The sequence below is a fragment of the Phocoena phocoena genome, chromosome 2 (assembly GCF_963924675.1).
Source record: "Phocoena phocoena chromosome 2, mPhoPho1.1, whole genome shotgun sequence".
Taxonomy (NCBI): Eukaryota; Metazoa; Chordata; class Mammalia; order Artiodactyla; family Phocoenidae; genus Phocoena; species Phocoena phocoena.
The window spans coordinates 37,136,546-37,156,889 of record NC_089220.1 but is presented as its reverse complement, the minus strand read 5'-3'; the positions used below and the strand labels follow the sequence as shown (position 1 = coordinate 37,156,889).

The 20,344-nt window shown below is 39.6% G+C and overlaps 1 protein-coding gene across 2 annotated transcripts in view; it reads left to right on the top strand.

The window, feature by feature from the left end:
- The window catches only part of SYNE2 (spectrin repeat containing nuclear envelope protein 2), a 281,501-nt gene that overhangs the window by 78,066 nt on the left and 183,091 nt on the right, over positions 1-20,344 (top strand). For both annotated transcript variants that reach the window (XM_065871886.1, XM_065871885.1), the window contains exons 23-32: positions 1,474-1,685; positions 1,832-1,922; positions 2,753-2,871; positions 3,376-3,502; positions 4,964-5,121; positions 5,946-6,093; positions 6,768-7,378; positions 10,389-10,568; positions 12,458-12,608; positions 20,182-20,340. In XM_065871886.1, coding sequence (XP_065727958.1) covers positions 1,474-1,685; positions 1,832-1,922; positions 2,753-2,871; positions 3,376-3,502; positions 4,964-5,121; positions 5,946-6,093; positions 6,768-7,378; positions 10,389-10,568; positions 12,458-12,608; positions 20,182-20,340 — 1,956 coding nt within the window. The remainder of the gene's footprint in view (positions 1-1,473; positions 1,686-1,831; positions 1,923-2,752; positions 2,872-3,375; positions 3,503-4,963; positions 5,122-5,945; positions 6,094-6,767; positions 7,379-10,388; positions 10,569-12,457; positions 12,609-20,181; positions 20,341-20,344) is intronic.

The window sequence follows — 20,344 nt, the reverse complement described above, 5'->3', positions numbered from 1 at the left end:
CTGGACTGCCAGGGAATTCCCTCTGTGTTTACTGCTTCTTAATTGCCTTCAGTTCAAAATTATTTTCACATCCTAAACCATAATGGAAAAGAATATGAAAAAGAATGTATATATATGTTTAACTGAATCACTTGGCTATACAGCAGAAACTAACACAACATTGAAAATCAACCATACTTCAATTAAAAAAAATAATTTTCACATCAAAGAGGTGTACATTGGGTTGACGTGTTCTGGTTTCCTTCACTACGTCACTGGGCTGCGGCGAATCCCTTTAGGGCTGACTGCTCGTCTTTGTTTCCAGTGCCCATTCCCACACCAGGCACACAGTGGATGGGCTTATAAAAGAAAGTGTTGGGGTTTTTTTGGTTTTTGGTTTTTTCCCTTTTTTTTTAAACATCGTTATTGGAGTATAATTGCTTTACAATGGTATGTTAGTTTCTGCTTTATAACAAAGTGAATCAGCTATACATATACATATATCCCCATATCTCCTCCCTCTTGCGTCTCCCTCCCACCCTCCCTATCCCACCCCTCTAGGTGGTCACAAAGCACCGAACTGATCTCCCTGTGCTATGCAGCTGCTTCCCACTAGCTATCTATTTTACATTAGGTAGTGTATATATGTCCATGCCACTCTCTCACTTCATCCCAGCTTACCCTTCCCCCTCCCTGTGTCCTCAAGTCCGTTCTCTACGTCTGCATCTTTATTCCTGTCCTGCCCCTAGGTTTTTCAGAACCTTTTTTTTTTTTTTTTTTCAGTTTCCATATATATGTGTTAGCATAGGTATTTGTTTTTCTCTTTCTGACTTATTTCACTCTGTATGACAGACTCTAGGTCCATCCACCTCACTACAAATAACTCAATTTTGTTTCTTTTTATGGCTGAGTAATATTCCATTGTATATATGTGCCACATCTTTATCCATTCATCTGTTGATGGACACTTAGGTTGCTTCCATGTCCGGGCTATTGTAAATAGTGCTGCAGTGAACATTGTGGTACATGACTCTTTTTGAATTATGGTTTTCTCAGGGTATATGCCCAGTAGTGGGATTGCTGGGTTGTATGGTAGTTCTACTTTTAGTTGGTTTTTTTTTTTTTTTTTTTTTTTTTTTTTGTGGTACGCAGGCCTCTCACTGCTGTGGCCTCTCCCGTTGCGGAGCACAGGCTCTGGACGTGCAGGCTCAGTGGCCATGGCTCACAGGCCCAGCCACTCTGCGGCATGTGGGATCTTCCCGGACCGGGTCACGAACCCGTGTCCCCTGCATTGGCAGGCGGACTCTCAACCACTGCGCCACCAGGGAAGCCCTCTACTTTTAGTTTTTTAAGGAACCTCCATACTGTTCTCCATAGTGGCTGTATCAATTGAAAGTGTTGTTAAAGTCACACACATCTGTTAGTTTCTAATCCTCAAGGACTAACCATGTAAACTCATTTGAAACACATTCCCTGCTTTATTTCCTCAATCAGGCCTGCTTTTCGGAGGAAAGCAGCCTGTACCAGCTTGATCACCACATGGATGTCCTGCGGGAGCTGTGTGAAGAGCTGACTTCACAGAAGAGTCAACAGGAAGTGAGGAGAGCGCTCAAAGATTACGAACAGAAGATAGAAAGGCTTCGGAAATGTGCTTCCGAGATTCATATGACACTGCAACCCACTGTGGGAGGCACGTCGAAAAACAAGTTAGTGCCTCATAAGAATAGCTGCATGTCAGGGAGAAATGAGATAAACCTTCTCTCGAAATCAAATGATACTGAGTATTATTCATTCTCTTTTAGGCTTTGTTTTTCTCCCTGTATTTTAATACACAATTTTGATTCCTTCCTAGGGGTACTGCAGACACATCTGAGAATGGAGGAAGGAATGCCCTCAGCGAGGTTCCATCTGCAAAATCAGACAGTCAGCCATCAGCTGAAAAGGTGTTAAATTTGGATAATGTATTTTAGAAGTAAACCCAATGAAAAAAGCCAGGTGTACAAGAATCCACTTCTCATTGAGTGTTGCATTTAATTATCTGATTGTTTCCATCAGCTGAGAATTCCCACTTAAATAATGTAAGGAAGATTGCTTTTCAAAGAATTAGAATACAACAAACCAAAGCTGTGGCAAGCATAACTTAATCTTCCTCTGGGGCGACCAACAGTTCTTTCCAAAAGAGACCATTTTGAACCACTATGAATACACGCTGTCTGCGTGTTACTGTTGAGAGCACAAGAGGCTGAGCTTAAACTGCATAGATGCTTCAGTGTCATTGAGATGAACTAGTTCATTTGTCATTTGTCTTTTTCTCATTATAATGTCTTTTAATTTCCTTGGGAATTGGATTTTCTAAATTCTTAAATTCTAGGAGAGTGGGGATTTGCTGTATATCACAGCCCAGACTGCCTGTCAGAAGGGGTAGGGAAGGAACAAGGTGTATTTTTTTTCAGAGGTCTGTTCCTGCATGCTAGGATTCTGTCTGCCTTGGACCATAGCTATGTGGTCACAGGCAGAAACAGCACTTAGGGGCTGCGAGAACTCCTTTATCCTGCTGACATACCAGTTAGAAGGTGAGAATCAGTCTAATAAATCTCCTCTGTCCTATGGAAAGACCTTTCTCTGAGCTGAGAAACTTTAAATAAATTGTATTATCTCCTGTTTTGGGGTATAAAGAATCACTGATATCCCTTTGTATCACAAAATGTTTATCTTTTCCAGACAATTAAGTATATTGAATATAATATGTTTACTATTTTGCATATTTGCTTAGGCAATGGAATCGATAAAGGATTTTAGCCTGGAATCCAAGTTAAAGCCTCAACAGGAGGAAAGCGTTGTGGAGAAATATGAAAAGGATCACAGTGCATCTATAAATAGTTTACTAGAGAGGTAAACTCTTTTTTAAAAAAATTATTTTTATTGACATACAGTTGATTTACAATGTTGTGTTAGTTTCAGGTGTACAACAAAGTGATTCAGTTATACGTACACACACACATATATATGTATATATATGATGTATGTTTGTATGTATATATCCCTTTTCAGATTCTATTCCCTTATAGATGATTATAAAATATTGAGTATAGTTCTCTGTGCTATACAGTAGGTCCTTGCTGGTTATCTATTTTATGTATAGTATTGTGTATATGTTAAGGAGAGGTAAACTCTTTTAAACAACTAGAAAATCCAGCAAAAATCTTTCATCAGTGCAAATGCTTTACTTTAATAAGTAAGTTTTTATTTTCCTTTAGTCATAATTTTTGCATGTGATCCAGTAACTTAAGCAGAAATTCTCTGGGATTTCCTCGTGGACAATTGACAGTAATTAAAAAAAAATTATTTTAGTCTTATTTATAAAATTAAGTAACATTGCATTTAATTTTTTTCCAGGTATGCTACACACAGAGACAATCTTGAACTACACCTGCAAAACAACCTTGTCAGGATTATCTCTGATTTCTCTAGTGACAAGGAAAGGAGTAGTGTTTGTCTACAGGATAAACTGACAGATCTACAGGTAAATACTGAAAATATTACTAGAGGAGTTTTATCTTTTATTAGAAAATAATACCGCCATAAGTATAGACTTCACCATTTTTGTGGTGGTCTCATATGCTAGATGTTTCTGAAGAACTCTCTGTCACCGGATTTCAGGAAGACACCCAAACCCAGGAAGGAGTTTGTTCGGGGTGCTAATGTACTGCTCATGCTCTAATTTGATATTCTATATATTGTGGCTTGCAGAAGTTTAGATTGTGTTTGGGATGGGGATGAAGGCTTCAGTTGAATTGGTTGAAACGATGTGTTTGAAGGCGATTTCAGCCAACACAGCTTCTGGTTTGCTCCAAAATTAGCAATATGTGAAAAACCAGCAACTCTGAATTTTTGTTTCAGTCATCTATCATCTTAACCAAATTGTCCAATTATCTGTCTGATGTTGGGTAATAAGAAAGGGGGAGGTCGTGGAGGGAGTTTTCTCTGTACGTGATGGATGATCTTGTGGAGAGCCGTCAGAGGGAGTACTGCATTTGACTCAGGAGCTGCAGGAAAAAATCTAGTGATGGGCACACCGGTCGTTAAGTTCTACAAATAAGTATCTTCCTTATTTTGAAGATAAGCTGTGCATTGCAGTGCAACACCCTCATATGCTTCGATGTGCATTAGAGTGAACCCTTACAGAAAGCCCATCAGGTGGAGAAAAGGTCATGGGTGCTTCCTACAATGCCCTCTCATATTTTCTAGTTATCTTCCTTTCATGATGCCAGTTCCTGAGTCACACTCTACCAAATGGCTCTTCTCTGTTTTCCATCTGAATAAGCAAAATTCATGTGTTAAAATCTCTGTTGTTCAAGTAGTGGATGTAGCACATTTTCATCACGATTAAGAAGCTGTCTTGAGACCTTACTCTTGTGACTGAATAATAAGTTGGTTAGAAAAGCTATACGAATCCTTGGGGAAAGTGAAGAACAAATTTTACTGATAAGCACTCAGATTCTATAGCAGTGCCTTTTTTTAAAAAAAAAGAACCAAGATAAGGAGTTGGAATAGTATAGAATTTTAGATCATAAATTAATTTTACTCACTTCTCATTTGATAGAAATGATTTTGGTTCATTGCAATTTTAGTTTAAGGAGAAAAAAAAGACTAGAGAAAATAGAATATCTAACAGAATATGTTCTTATATCTCTGTGTATCTTTCTGAATTGTATTCTGTGTATCTAACTTCAGGGAAGGGCATTTGGATCCCTTTGAAAGCCATGTTGCTGATTCCCTTGATTTCATTCAGTGGATTTCCGAGAGCACAGTTAATAGCATTGCTCCCTGAAGGATAGTTTACTTGTAAAATATCTTTTCAAATGTATTTTCATGTGAAACTTTGTGTTTGTGCCCACAATTGTAGATGTCTCATTTTGTAAGAACAGAATAATTGTGCCTATTAACCCATTCATTGAAAAATTAATTTACATGTTTCCTCCAGGTCTTAAAAAAGGAAACTGAGGCTTGCTGGAAAGAGTTTGAAGTCACTTCACTGAAGTTAGAAGAGCTGGAAAGTGACATTAGGAAGCCTTTTCTAGTTAAGGCAAGAGATAAATTAAAGGAGAAAGAGAGAGAGCTTCAGATGACTCTTAATACCAGGTATAATTCTGGGATCTATTAACCATGAGTTTACTAAATGTACTAAATTTTAAGAGAGGCTAATATTATACTAAGTATGTTATTTTATTTAGTTGTCACAACAACCATAAGAGAAGCTGATGAGGAAACTGCTGCTGGGGGAGGTTAAATCACATAACCAAGCCACACTACTGGCCAGAGACTTAAGTGGAACTTAAAGTCTGTTGAGTTCCAAAGGCCGTGCTCCTCCCACTGTCTCCCCTTGAGCCTGAATTTAGCCACGTCACGTAACTTCTTTGGGCCTTGATTTCCTCATTTTTAGAATGAGAGTGCTATTGTTATCCCTTTACATAGGATGTGTACCCCCAGCGTATCTCCCCATTTTATGTAGGAGGAAACTGAGGCTCAGAGTCTGTATGTTATTTATCCAGGGTCACACATTTCAACTTATTATTGGCCTAGACTTTGAATCCTAGTATATTTCCACAATAAAATAGTTAGTATGCATAATGAATTTCTTTGTCATCAAGGCAAGGTTCAATTACATTTAGTATTTTGTATTTCAAAAGAGAGAGAAAGGCTTAGTATGCTTTACAACAGTTTTCCATTTAGCACAGGATCAGTTAAATTATCGCAAGTACTTGGATGTAGCAAACAACTCATTCTTTGCCATTGTGGATCACTGGGTTTGGGTTTTAATGTGATGATCTATACATATCATTGTATGTATTTTTATTGAATAATTATTTTCTGTTCTTGGTTAAATAATGGCATTAATATTAAATCTTTTATAAGATACCTTTCTGCTGTGCTTTCCCCTCATGTCTGATTTATTTTTCACCCAGAATGGAGTCTTTGGAGACTGCACTGCATATTGTGTTACCTGTGGAGAAGGAGTTGCTCCTTCTCTGTGACTCAGACCTGCTCCTCTGTGAAATGGCCATTCAAGAATTTAATCTCACTGATGCTGATGACATTTATCGAAACCTGAGGGTAAATATAAATTCTCACAGTGTATTTATAGAATAAACAGTTCTTCAGAGATTTATACATGTTTATGCATTTTTTTATTATACATCCATAGTATTTATTTCAAATCTAAGCCACGGCAGAAAAATCTTCAATAATTTAGACCTGTTATTTATTTCTCAACTCTTTAATTCCTTGCCAATTGGAAAGTATCAATAGGTACCATGGAGTAAATAATGACGTATTTTCTTTGAATTAAAAATGAAGGCTTGCTTATGAATGCCTTCTCCAATGACTGAAATCCTAATTTTCTCTCTCTACTAGACGAAGATGCTTAAATTGTCATTTTCTACAGTTTACTTATTTGAAATCTCATCTTAAAAACATTTTTTTATTTTTCAAATTATAAACAGATGTCTCAATAGTTCAACCTGTAATTATTTTCATTGAATCAATAGATTTATATACCTCTTTTCTTCTTGGGATTTAAATATCAGGAAGGGTATCAGATATTGAAACAGCTGGGCCATCTGATCATTTGTAATTAAAGTGTTCCTTCTGTCAAAACTGTCAGCCTTGGTTAGACTGAGAAGCAGTTTTCTAGATCAAATCTAGTGACATAATTTGAGGTTAGTTTCTGCTGTGCAATTTTTCTTTCTTCTGCCTCAGTCTTACAGCTTTTCTTACCTTTATTGTAGAATATCCAAGATTCCATAGTAAGACAGATTGAAATATGTAATCATTTGGAACAGTCAGGCAACTTTGCATTAACGGAATTACACCCGCTTGACCTGCATGCAGCACAGAATATTATCCTGAAACACAGAACTCAACTTGAAGAAATGAACCACAGAGTCCAGAGGAGTAAAGATGCCCTCAAAGCTCTGGAAGATTTTTTGGCTTCTCTGAGAGCAGCTGAACTCACTGGTGAGCTTCTTATAGACCTTTCAGCCTCAGGTTCACAGGTGGTACCAGGAAATACTTTGACGGTGGAAAATAAAGAGGAAAGAATTCATCAGATGAAAGACAAGGCCAGACATTTGGACGAACGTTTGAAGGTGCTCGGTATAAGCATTAAAGATGCTGAATGGGGTGAAAACACCTCCTGTGAAAAACTTCTGAATGCTTTGTCCAGAAGCTTATCTGAGACTCATGGCTCTGGCAGACAGGAGGAACTCATGGAAGAAGATGAATTATTAGAGACTTGTATTTTCAAAAATAATGAACTCCTGAAAAATATTCAAGATATACACAATCAAATCAGCAAAATAGGCCTGAAAGATCCGACCGTTCCAGCTGTAAAACAACGGTAGGTATCGTTTTCGTCCGTTTCCACGCAAGATGATGATTTTCTGTTTTTTCCTTTTCCCAAATATCTATTAGGTGAAACAGATGCTTCCTGTGTCTTTCTACTTCTCTTCCATCCCCCTCTATTCAGGATTCAGCATTCTTTTTTGTAGGCTTTTTCAAACAAGCTTTCTTTTTGTTGAGATTGTGCCTTTACAAAGTGTTATATAATTTTTTCCTTTAAAGTTTTCATTCTTATGGACAGAGGAAGAGTACAGTAAGATATGTGTGAAGTCCATGAGTTGCTTCAAAGTCTCTTTGCTGCTGTTTATTTATTATGGCGTTCTCCTGATGGGGGAAAACCTGGGAAACTACACATTTGATAATAGAGAACAAGTGGTGGAAGATGCACATACCACGCCTCGTCCCTACTTCTTCCTTCATTATTTGGTCCTCTCCCCTCCTCCCGGCAGGATTAGATGAGGACTGAGTTTAAGAGGTAGATTTAGGTTAGTGTTGATTCTGGAGACTCAGCAGAACTGGGGTTACCTGAGGTTCGCAGCCATCTCTAGGAGTGCTACTATTGTCATTCTGGCATTCAGCGTCAGCCTCCAGGTCCTGAAAATGAAAATGTTAGCAAGAGTTAGCAAAAGAGTCACTTTTGTGAGCCCCCCTCCCCCTTCTAAATCTCGCCCACTTTCCATCTCTTCTTCTGCTCACTTCTAATCCCTCAGGCTCAATGCTCTCCTGAGGCTGTTCAGCTGATTAAGCTTTCCCTGAGCCCTCCGTCTCAATGAGACTTCTATTTCAACAGCGCTCCAGTTCTTCATGAGGTGTGGAACTGGTTTTGTTATTAATTTGATTGTTAATGCATTTATTATAGATTTATAAATAATTAGTAATAAATTAACGTATTAATTTATAAATGAAAATAATACTTTGATAGATAGTAAATTGCTTTAATATTTAATTGAGTTGCTAATAGAATAAGCCAGGCACTGTTTCAGGTCCTGGGGATACAGCAGTTAACAAAACAGACGAAAATTCTTGCCCTTGGTAGAGCTTATTATCTAGTGGGACGAGGAAGATATGCAGTAGGTCTGATGGTGATAAAGACCATGGAGAAAGAGTAAGTAGAGAAGGAAGTGGTTACAATTCACACAGGGTCAGCAGGCACAGTTTTACAGAGAAGGTGACGTGTGAGCCAGATGGGATGAGCGACAAGCCAAGGGACGACCTGGAGGAAGAGCCTCCCAGGCTCGGGGCTCTAGGTACAAAGGGCAGGTGTGGGACTGGGCCTGGCATGTTTGAGGAGAGGCAAGGAGGTGAGCAGGTTAGCAGGGAGGGGGTCACAGGGGTCACGAGCAGGATGGAGCTTGGCTCCTGTAGGGACCTGTGGGCCATGTGTTGACTTTGGTTTCTTTGTTGAGTGACATGGGAAGTCATTGGAGGCTTCTGAGCAGAGGGAAATGATTTGGTTTTCATTGTGACAGGCTGGTGTATTCAGAATAGACTGTAAGAGTCAAGGGAAGACTCAGGAAGTCTAGTTTGACCTATAGCAGTAATCCAGGTGAGGAATAATGGTGGCACGGAACAGTGGTGAGGTGGCAAAAAATATTAAGATTCTGTATGTATTTTGAAAGTAGAGTCCACAAGGTTTGTTGACACATTGGATACGGGGTGTAAAAGAAAGACTGGAGTTACCGTTAACTGGGATGATGAAAACAAGTTTATCAGGCATTGAATGAAAGATCAGGTGTGCTCAGTTTTAGACACAATAGGTTCAAAATATTTATTGGATGTTCAAGTAGCACTCTCAATAAGACTGTTAAAAACAGGTGGCGTCAGATGTCAGGAGAGAGGTCTGGGTGAGGTATACATCTGAGAGTCATCAACATTTTAGAATGCTGTTTAAAGCCATGAGATGGATAAGATTGCCATGCTGTGTACTCTGGGGCACTCCATGTTAAGAGGTCAGGGAGATGACAGGGAACCAGTCAAAGATACTGAGTGGCCAGTATCATAGGAAGAAATTCAGGAGCGTCCTGGGGGTCAAGTGAGAAGGCCTTTCAATGAGGAGAAGTGATCACCTTTGTCACATGCTGCCGACTATTGAAGGAAGGTGAAGATGAAGACTGGGACATGGATTAGCAATGTGGAGGTTACTGGGGATCTTGACGAGCAGTCTTGGAGGAGTGGAGGGAGTGAGAGCCTTATGGGAGTGGACTCAAGATAGAATTGGAGGGGCTCCCCTGGTGGCGCAGTGGTTGAGAGTCCGCCTGCCGATGCAGGGGACATGGGTTCGTGCCCCGGTCCGGGAAGATCCCACATGCCGCGGAGCGGCTGGGCCCGTGAGCCATGGCCGCCCGCTGAGCCTGCGCGTCCGGAGCCTGTGCTCCGCAATGGGAGAGGCCACAACAGTGAGAGGCCCGCGTACCGCAAAAAAAAAAAAAAAACAGAGAGAGAATTGGAAGAGAGGAAGTAGAGAAAGTGAGTATCTGATGAAAGCAATTTAGACCTAGGTGAATAGAGTTAATCCCACCAGGATTAATTTGCAGGTTAAAACCCTTAGTTCAAATGACTCTTCTTCGGTATGGAGGAGCTTTTTGTACACAGGGTAGAAACGCAAGATTTCCTTGTATTTCCCTTTCTTCTTGCCCCTTCCGCCCTGCCTGAGGAGCTTGCAGTGTTCTACCAGCCATCTCGTCTTCTCTCCATATCATACTGTCTTCCCCACACGTGTACACATATACTCCTCCTCTCTTTTCTCTCATATGCATATACACACCCTTTACAATTGTGTTCATCACTGAGAAATGTTACCGCTCGTGGTTTTCTATGTCTGTTCTATTTAAAACACCGGCTAGTATTCTGGAAATGCAGAGCCTCCTGACCTCTGTCATAGGAATGTGTGGTTTAGGCATGAACCTCATGAGGACACTTTAAAGTTAGTGTGCTCCCACAAATTACCCATGTTTGTGTTGAATCAAATCGCCTAATTGGCCATTAAATTTTTCTCTCTCATAATCAAGGAAAAAATCGTTACTCAGACTAGATAAGGATCTAGATGAATGTGAAGAAGAGAAGAAACACTTGCAAGAAATGGTGAATTCTCTTCCACAATTCAAAGACGGCAGAGAGAAAGCTCTGAGTCAACAGTGCCAAGGCACAGCACTCTTGTGGGAGAATACAAAAGCTTCGGTCACTGAATGGTAAGGAAAAAATTCCTCCCAAATCTGAAAAATTGTCTGTGGCACAATTAACTTTTTGAAATTTGTATGTTGAAAACACATTCCAGTGGGCCTCAAGGAGAGGCCAACTTAAGAGTTTCACGCTCGAAGCTCACTGGGCCAACGTCTGGGGCAAGACCTGGAATCCTAGATTACAGACAAATGACTTTAAGAGGTTGTCTAAGAGGGAGGACAAATACATAGTGTATTTATAATTATTATTGCCCCACCTATATTAGTTTTCTATTGCTCCCGTAATAAATGACCACAAATGTTGTGGCTTAAAATCGGCACAAACTTATCTTACAGTCTGGAGGTTGGAAATCCTAAAGTGAAACTGCATTCCTTTCTGGACTCTCTGGGAGAGAATCCGTTTCCTTGCCTTTTCCATCTTCTAGAGGCCACCTACTCCATTCCTGGGCTTGTGTCCCCTTCTTCCATCTTTAAGGCCAGCATTGCAGCATCTTCAAATCTCAATCTCTCTCTGTCTTTCTGTCTCATCTCTGCTTTTGTTATCACATCTCCTTCAGACTCTGACCCTCGTGCCTCCCTCTTATAAGGGCCCTTGTGATTGTCTTGCACCCATTCAGATAATCCAGGATAATGTCTCTATTTTAAGATCCTTAATTTAGTCACATTTGTAAAGTCCCTTTTGCTATGTAAGGTAACATATTCACAGGATCCGGGGATTAGGACGTGGGCGTCTTTGGGAGTTGGGGGCATTATCCTCCCACACTCCACTTAAATGCCAGATGTTGCCAGTCAGTTACTGCCATCTTTCCTACAGAGCCTGGACAAGGCTCAAGAGTTTTCTTAATTCTGTGGCAGCCCTTACCTATCAGTCCTGGTTGGCGATTCGGCTGAAGAGTCTCCATCCCTGCCTTCTCCCTTTACTCTCTGCCTGGGGGTAGGAGTAGTTGAGAGGGCTGACCCCTACAGGCTGTACCACCCAAGCCAAGGGTTCCATTTGGGTTAGGAAGTGGGAGGTACTAGTATGAGATTAGTAACCAAGAAGAGAGAGAAATCGGGGTGGTCTTAACCCCCTCCCTTTTCAGCAAGTGGTTCCAGCAGCTCCTACTGACACCTCTTTGGCTTAGGGCACTTTCCCTCTTTCCCCTTGAGCCCAGGTGCTGTACCTATTTTTGGAAGGGTTAGTCTCTGGGTGTCTCAGCTCCTTGGTGGTTTCCCTTAACTTTACTATCAGTGGTCCTTTCACCACAGAACTCCATCTGTGGAGTTCCTACTTCCTACTGGAACCTGAGTATACAGTAGTCAAGATGAAGTCTGTTTGTGGATTTGATCTAGTCTACCTTTCGATTTTACAGAGGAAAGAACTGAGGTCCAAAGAGCCTCAAGTAACTTACCTAAGGTCACATGACTAATTAGTGCCCAACCATAGCTAGAAACCAGGTGTCTTAGCTGCCACATCATCTGTACTAAACTTTTTTTTAAAGGGCTAAATCTAGAATGAGTTGAAATAGACATAATTGAATCATATTGAATTAACACTGAAGCAATCTCTAAGAATGATGCTGGGGAGGCATTGTTTTCCAAATTATCTTTTAGTTAATGATGAAATTGAGGTGCTGGTTCCTTATGGTTACAAATCCTGTTTCGTTCCAGAGCTTATATCCGGTGACTTTTTAATATTGACCTGGTGACAATAGTAATCCAGTGATTATTTATACCATCCATTTGTCAAATAAATATATATGCCATCATTCTTAGGTTAAATTGTAAAACAATATTATAAACCATGTCTAGAGGAAAAATCCTTCTATAACTTATTAGTCATTATTGTAAGATACTTACAAAGAGAAAGAATGGTTTTGTTATTTTCAGAAATTTAGCTGTTTTACTTTTTTTCATAGCCTTGACCAATGTGAAAGAGTTTTGGAGCTCTTAAAACAATATCAGAATTTTAAAAGTGTCCTGACAACTTTGATTCAAAAAGAAGAGAATATCATCTCCCTCCAGGCTTCCTACATGGGAAAGGAGAACTTGAAGAAAAGGATAGCAGAGGTGAGTCCAAATTCCAAAGGAAACTTTACATAGCGGCCTCACTTGCAAGCCCAACAATAGAGAGGATATTATCAATGGAGTCACTTTCGAAACTTAGTTTAGAAGAAGTTACTAGTGACTTTGTTTTACCAGGTATCTAAGAATTTATTGAATTTATCCCCAGGGCTTGAAAAAGATTGGTCCCCGGGTTAATGCTGGGTTGCATCTGTTTGGGTTTTGATACTGATGGTGTGGTTCTTTTGGAGTCTGGGGTTGCCCCTGCTGCTACCTCTGAAAGTTTGGAACAGTTTGTGCACTGACTTCTCACATAAAAAAAACCCCTGAGACTTCATTGCAACCTTGAGAGAAAGAAGGTACTAGGAAAATCCCGTCTCTTGTTAGTGGATAAAGGAAAAATTATGTTTTTATTTCTTCCCTTTTATTTCTTCGTAAAGATGTGTGAGCTTATCTCCAAGTTGCTCCGTCTATGTTCATAGCCTCGCCAATCACGACTTCATAGTTTAAGAAGAATAACACTTTTGGACACTAGATGTCATTATTTCTATGATTTTATGTGGTTATCAACCAGAGTGGCAGAAGAATGGAATAGTTAGGAAAGGATACACTACACTGTATTACTGTTCACCAGAAAGTTGCTTTTCCTCTTGGTTTTATGAGTACTCTATGCTAAAGTGCTGTCAAAATGTCAGAGGCATTTGTGAAATATCATCTACTTGATACACCTGGTTGTTAGAAAGCAATTTTATTAAAGTTCCCGGTGGCTGAGAGCAACAGCAGTGAGGCTTATATACAGACATACCTCACTTTATCACACTTTGCTTTATTGTGTCTTTTACAAATTGAAAGGTTTTGTGGCAACCATTTGTAGAGCAAGTCTATCGGTACCATTTTTCCAACAGCATTTTCTCACTTTGCATCTCTGTGTCACATTTGGGGAACTCTTGCAGTATTTCAAACCCTCCACCACCAAAAAGATTATGACTTGCTTAAAGGCTCAGATGATGATTAGTGTTTTTAGCAAATAAGTATTTTTAAATTAAGGTATGTACATTTTTTAAGACATAATGCTATTGCACACTTAATGGACTACAGTATAATGTAAACATAACTTTTATATATATCTGGGAAACCAAAAAGTTCATGTGACTTGCTTTATTGCGATACTCCCGTTATTGCCATGGTCTGGACCCAAACTGCAATGTCCCTGAAGTATGCCTGTAGACCAGATTCTTACAGACAATTTAGTCTTTGTCTAGAACTCTTATCCCTGAGGCTGAAGTGACACTCAGAGTCACATCAGTGCCACAGATGAGGAGTAGCCCCTGCCTGCGGCCTCCTTTCTCAGACGCAGTTTCTTGGAACTGACCAATCAGAAAGAGCTCTGCTTGGACACCAGTTGTACAATATGTGACTGTTTAACTGGTTTCCCATCAGATTTAATCGAGGGAGACCACCATGCTAGGAGCAGGCTGGCAGTCGGAATCTCTTAGATGCAACCTGTCTGGTTCCATCCGGCAGAGGCAGCTTCTGGGTTTGGCAGTCTTGGGATCTAGGAGGATCATGTCCTCATCCAGATGGATTAAGGAGCTTTGGTTCTCAGAGTATCCAACATGATCAGCTTTTCAAAATCCCCTCAGCCTTGTGGCCCAGTTCACATAGCTACTTTTCTACTGTGCCCCTGATACCAGTTTCCCAGCTTGTGCTCTTGTTTCAGGATCCAGGTCTCTGCCTTAGATACTCACAGATCCTGGGTCGCTGCCTTTCAATCTGACCAGATAGTGAATCCCTCCTGACTGGCAGCTGTTCTTGGTTTGTGCCAATCCTCCTCACTCCTGGAGTCCTGCCTTTGTCCCACTAAGTGGGATCCTGTTACCAGCAGAGCTGTCCCTTTCCTGGTTAGGTGAGGTAACATCTGTAAAGAGCCTGCAGAGTGCCTAGGACTTCATCAACCCATTAATGGTAAACTGCAGTTTCCGGACAAGTTATTTATTTGACTAATAAAACTTCTGTCACCTTCAGGCACTTGGCCCCTCTCCTGGGTGAGTCTCCCTGATGGGAATCTAGATCCAGGTCCTGACCCCTCTGCTATGATTAGTTCCTCTATGGCTGTTGTCTTCTTCCATTTGGGCTGCTATAAAAGAATGCCGTAGACTGGGGGGCTTATAAACAACATAAATTTATTTCACACAGTTCTGAAGACAGTTCTCACAGTTTATAACATTCTGCCTTTGACCCCTCAAAACATGTCCTTCTCACATGCAAAGTATATTCATTCCTTCCCATCAGCCCTAAAAGCCTTAACTCGCTCCAGCTTAGTCCAAAGTCTCACCTAAATATCATCTAAATTAGATATGAGTGAAACTCAAGGTGTACTTCATCCTGAGGGAATTCCTCTTGTTTATCCAAAACAAATGGACTGACAGATATTTCACCAGCAAAGAGGGATTTATTTGGGATCAACAGAGAATTGCATTTCAGGGTCTGCACCCATGGGAGCCATGTGCAAGTCCCTGCACAGCAAGGAGAGAAGAATGCTTTTATAGAGGGGAAAAAGACGTTGGATGGGCTGTAGTAGACAGAGTCTATGGCTTTTCGTTGGCTGAGGCTTTGCCAATAAAGGAACCTTTCTTCTTCCTATTGGGCTCTGCCACCCCAACTGGTCTCCCAACTCTGTTTAATTTAGGTTTCTGTTTATTCTTTTTTTTTCTGTACGTGGGCCTCTCACTGTTGTGGCCTCTCCCGTTGCGGAGCACAGGCTCCGGACGCGCAGGCTCAGCGGCCATGGCTCACGGGCACAGCCGCTCCGCGGCATGTGGGATCCTCCCGGACCGGGCCACGAACCCATGTCCCCTGCATCGGCAGGTGGACTCTCAACCACTGCGCCACCAGGGAAGCCCTGTTTATTCATTTTTTTACACTCTACAGCTGTGAACCCATGAAGCCAAACAAATTATATGCTTTCAAAATACAGTGGTGGGACAGGTATAGGATAGACATATCCACTCCAAAAGAGAGAAATAGGAAAGAAGAAAGAAGTATTGGGTCCCAAGGAAGTCCGAAACCTAACAAGGCAAACAACATTAAACCGTAAGGCTTGAGAATAATCCTCTCTGGCTTGATGTTCTGCCTTCCAGGTCCACTGGGATGGCATCATCACCCCTGGCTTGGCTGGACAGATTAGCAACTTTCTCTGTAAACAAAGAAACAAAGTAAGGATAGAGATTAAATAACTTTCCCAAGATTATATGGCTAATAAGTGACAGAATCATTATTTAAGCTGAGGTCTATCTGACTACAAAGTCATGTTCCAATCATCATAATATTGCCTTCCCTGAAGACATATTTGAAACATGTATATTATAGAAGTAAAAAATGGCTAACTTTGCTTTGTCTGTACCCCTTTCTGAAATGTAAAGGTTTACTCAGAAAAATATTTTAAAAATTAACAAAAGAACTGTAATTACCTTTAAGAAACGTATAAATGCCCAGGCTTTTATTATTATATTGAGAATCTTGTATCTAGTGTGGTATCTTTGTATATTTGCTGAAATGATGTATCATTTTGTATGGAAGATACAGAAGTACACTTGTGTTTAGTTATTTTCTCATATGCTTTTTTTAACTGTCTGAAAAAAGCAAATTTTAGTACCAATTGTTAACATAACTCTCAGTTAATTTTGTGATGACTTAGGTACTGTCTTCAGAAACAATCAGTTTCTGGTGTATGTATTGTCATGATGCTTTGCACCAGTGGCTGAAGTATGATACCACTGAGAACTTTTGTCCTTCAAAACCATAGAAACCTGGATGTTTATCTAGGATATGGTGCCAAATTTCCACCCTCTTTAATCAAAGGCAGAAGTGCAAAAGTAAGACTAGAAGGCTAGAATGTCAGGGGACTATTAAAGTTTGGGAAATGTCAGGGGGGGATCTAGTTTCCTTTATTTTACCCCTTCCATTCATTGTAGGACAAAGCCTGCAGTTCCTGTCAATGCTAAAAGTATCCTCTCCTGCTCTTTCTTTTCTCTTCACCCACTGGTGGCTTGTGTCAATGTAACAACAAAGTTCTTTGAATGTAATAAAAATTAAGTTACACACACACACACACACACACACACACACACATACATATATGTATTTTTCATTTAATTGAACAAGCATTTATTATGCCCTATGCAAAATGTCCTGAACTGGGAGAAAAACACCTGAGTCTGCATCTCAGCTCTGCCAGTGTATCAGTCAGCTTCCAGTCAGGAGACAGAAACTGCCCCAGTTATTTTTTTTTTTCCATTTAAAACATTTAAGTAATTTTAATTTTTTAAATTAAACTTTTAAATTTGAGATAATTGTAGATGCATATGCAGTTATAAGATATAATACAGAGAGATCCTATGCCTACCCTTTACTAAGTTTCCCCAATGGAAATATCTTGTAAAGCTGTAGTGCAATATTGCAGTCAGGTTACAGACAATCATACAGTCAAGAGGAGGAACGTTTCCATCACCAGACTATCCCTGGTTCTGTCATCGGATAGCCCTACCACTTCCCTCTTGCTTCCACCCCCTCACAACCACTAATATGCTCTCCATTTCTATAATTTTGTCATTTCAAAAATCTTATATAAATGGAATCATACAGTAGGTAACCTTTTGCGATTGGTTATTTTTACTCAGCATAATTCTCTGGAGATTCGTTCAGATTCTTGCATGCATCAGTAGTTTTTCTTGCTGAGTAGGATTCCATGGTATGGATGTACCACAGCTTGTTTAACTGTCACCTCTGAAGAACATCTGGGTAGTTTCTAGTTTTTGGCTCTTATGCATAAAGTTGCTATAAACATTTGTATAGGCTTCTTTGTGAACATAAGTTTTTATTTCTCAGGGTTAATTGCTCTGGAGTACAGTTGGTGGGTTGTATGTTAATTATGTATTTCATTTTTAAAGAAACTTTCAAACTGTTTTCCGGAGTTGCTGTACCATTTTACATTCTCACCAGTAATGTATGAGTGATTCAGTTTCTGTACATCCTTGCCAGCATTAGATATTGCCTCTACTTTTTATTTTAGTCATTCTGATAGATATATAGTGGTATCACTTTGTGGTTTTCATTGGCATTTTCCTAATTGCTAATGGTATTGATCATCTTTTCTTGTGCTTATTTGCCATCTGTATGTCATCTTTGCTGAAATATCTCTTCATTTTCTAAGTAGATTGTTTTTTTTTTTACTGTCAAGTTTTGAGAGTTTTTAATATATTCTACACAGTAGTCATTTGTCAGATATGTGGTTTGCAAATATTTTCTCCCAAACTGTAGCTTGTTTTTCATCTCTTTAATGGGTCTTTTGCAGAGCAAAAGATTTAAATTTTGGTAAAATCCATTTTATCAATTTTTCCTTTCATGGATTGTGCTTTTGGTGTCAAAGTCTAAGAACTCTTTGCCTAGCACAAGATCCTGTAGATTTTCTCCTATTTTTTTCCTCAGAGTTTTATAGTGTTATGGTTTACATTTAAGTCCATCATCCATTTAGAATTAGTTTTTGTATAAGGTGTGAGACTTGGATCAAGGTTTATGTTTTTGTCTATAGATGTCCAGTTGCTCCCGCACCATAAGTTGAAAAGGCTCCCATTCCTCCTTTGAACTGCTTTTTCATCTTTGTCAGAACTCAGTTGGGTGTATTTGTCTGGGTTCACTTTGATCTATTGATCTGTGTGTCTGTCCCTCTGCCAGTTGATGTAATCTTTATTTCTGTACCTATATGATGTTTTAAAATCAAGTAGACTGATTCTTCCCACTTTATTCTTCTTTTTTCAAATATTTTAGCTATTGTAGTTCCTTTATTATTCCATATAAATTTTAGAATAATCCTGTCTATATCTACAAAAGTATTGCTGGGTTTGATAATAATTGCATTAAACCTGTACATCAATTTTGGGAGAATTGACATTTTTACTATGTTGTCTTCAGATCCATGAACTTAGTATGTCTCTGCATTTATTTAGATCTTCTTTGATTTCTTTAATCAGTATTTTATAGTTTTCAGCGTATAGTTCCTGTGCATGTTTTGTTAGATTTACACTTAAGTATTCGATTTTTTGAGTAATTGTGAATGGTATAATATTAAAAATTTGTGTCCATGTATTCATTGTTAATATGGAGAAGTGAAATCGATTTTTATGTTTATCTTGTATCCTGTGACCTTTCTGAACCCACACATCAGTTCTAGGGGTGTTTTTGTAGATTCCTTGGGCTCTCTGACATAGATAATCATGTTGTCTGCAAATAAGGACACCTGAGACAGAGGGCTCCTTGTTACTGCTGGTTGGGGGTGGGCATTCTGCTTCCCCACAAGGTCTCTACTGACACCTCCCTGGCTCCTCATTACAGCTCCCTAGGCAGCCTCCCCTGACATCATGGATATGTGTGTGTGTGTGTGTGTGTGTGTGTGTGTGTGTGTGTGTGCGCGCGCGCGTGTGCGCACTTGTTACTGCCCAGCAGGAATGAAAGTCCCAGCTCTACTCAGCCTTCTCTTCCCTGGTTGGGGGAGAGTGGGGCTCCTGTTACAGCCTGGAGATGGTGGCTGTCTAGGCTCTACACTTGACCTTTGCTGGCACAGGTGGGCATTGGGCTACAGTGTTTCCTATGGTATTTTGCTCCAGTGAGTGATTATTTCCTAAAAGTTTTCTGTCTTGGTAGGTTGTCCTATTCCTGGTTCTTGGGCTGAAGAGAGCAGGCTTTTCCTGGTCTGTGTCTGTGGATCTTACCAGCTTCTGACTTCTCCAGCACACAGTCTGGGATATCCAAGGGAAAAAAAAAATTCAGGGAGCTCACCACCAGGCTGTCTTCTGGAGCTGATGCTCCCAGCCATTCTCCCTCCTTGAACTCCTCACTTTTCAGTCTTCTTAAGTCTGTTTTGTATATGATGTCCAGGGTTTTTAGTTGTGCTTAATGGGAAAATTATGCCTACTGCATATTCCCAGAAATGGAAGTCCCCTGTGGGTATATAATTTTTAGTTTTTTATTTATGAGAAATCACTATTTTCAAATTTTATACAATCATTAAAAATGCTTGTATAAGATTAGTAAATTGAGTGGAAACATTAAGATTGCATTACTCGACACACATTTAATTTTATAGTTTAAAATCATTGGCCTTTTGGTTAAATATTGTTTCACCTTCCATGTTAGAAATGACATGGAAGTTAGAATCATGAAAGATTAAACTAGAAGTCACATTAAAGATGTTTTAGAGTTCTGTCTGTTTTATTCAGATGAGCACTTAGGTTCTTCAAAATGACAAAGATGATTCCTGTTTGAGGAGTCTAGGAACTGTCATTTTTTTATACGATTGAATAGAGGTGCTTTTTTTTGGTAGAATGTTATTTCACATGCACTAGAAAGATGGTTTTAGATCATTATAAATATTTCATCATGCAGAGTGGGACAAGGAATTTGGGTGTAGGATTATTAATAAACCAGATGGTTAGGATTCGAAAAAATTTTCATTGAGAAAGTGGGACAGTAAGTCTTATGTTTGTATCAATATATCAAAACATGTTTCATATCATTTTTACAGATTGAAGTTGTTAAAGAAGAATTTAATGAACATTTAGAAGTTGTAGACAAGATTAACCAGATCTGCAAAAATCTACAATTTCATCTAAATAAAATGAGAAACTTTGAAGAGCCTCCTTTTGAGAAAGAGGCTAATATTATTGTGGATAGGTGGCTTGATGTAA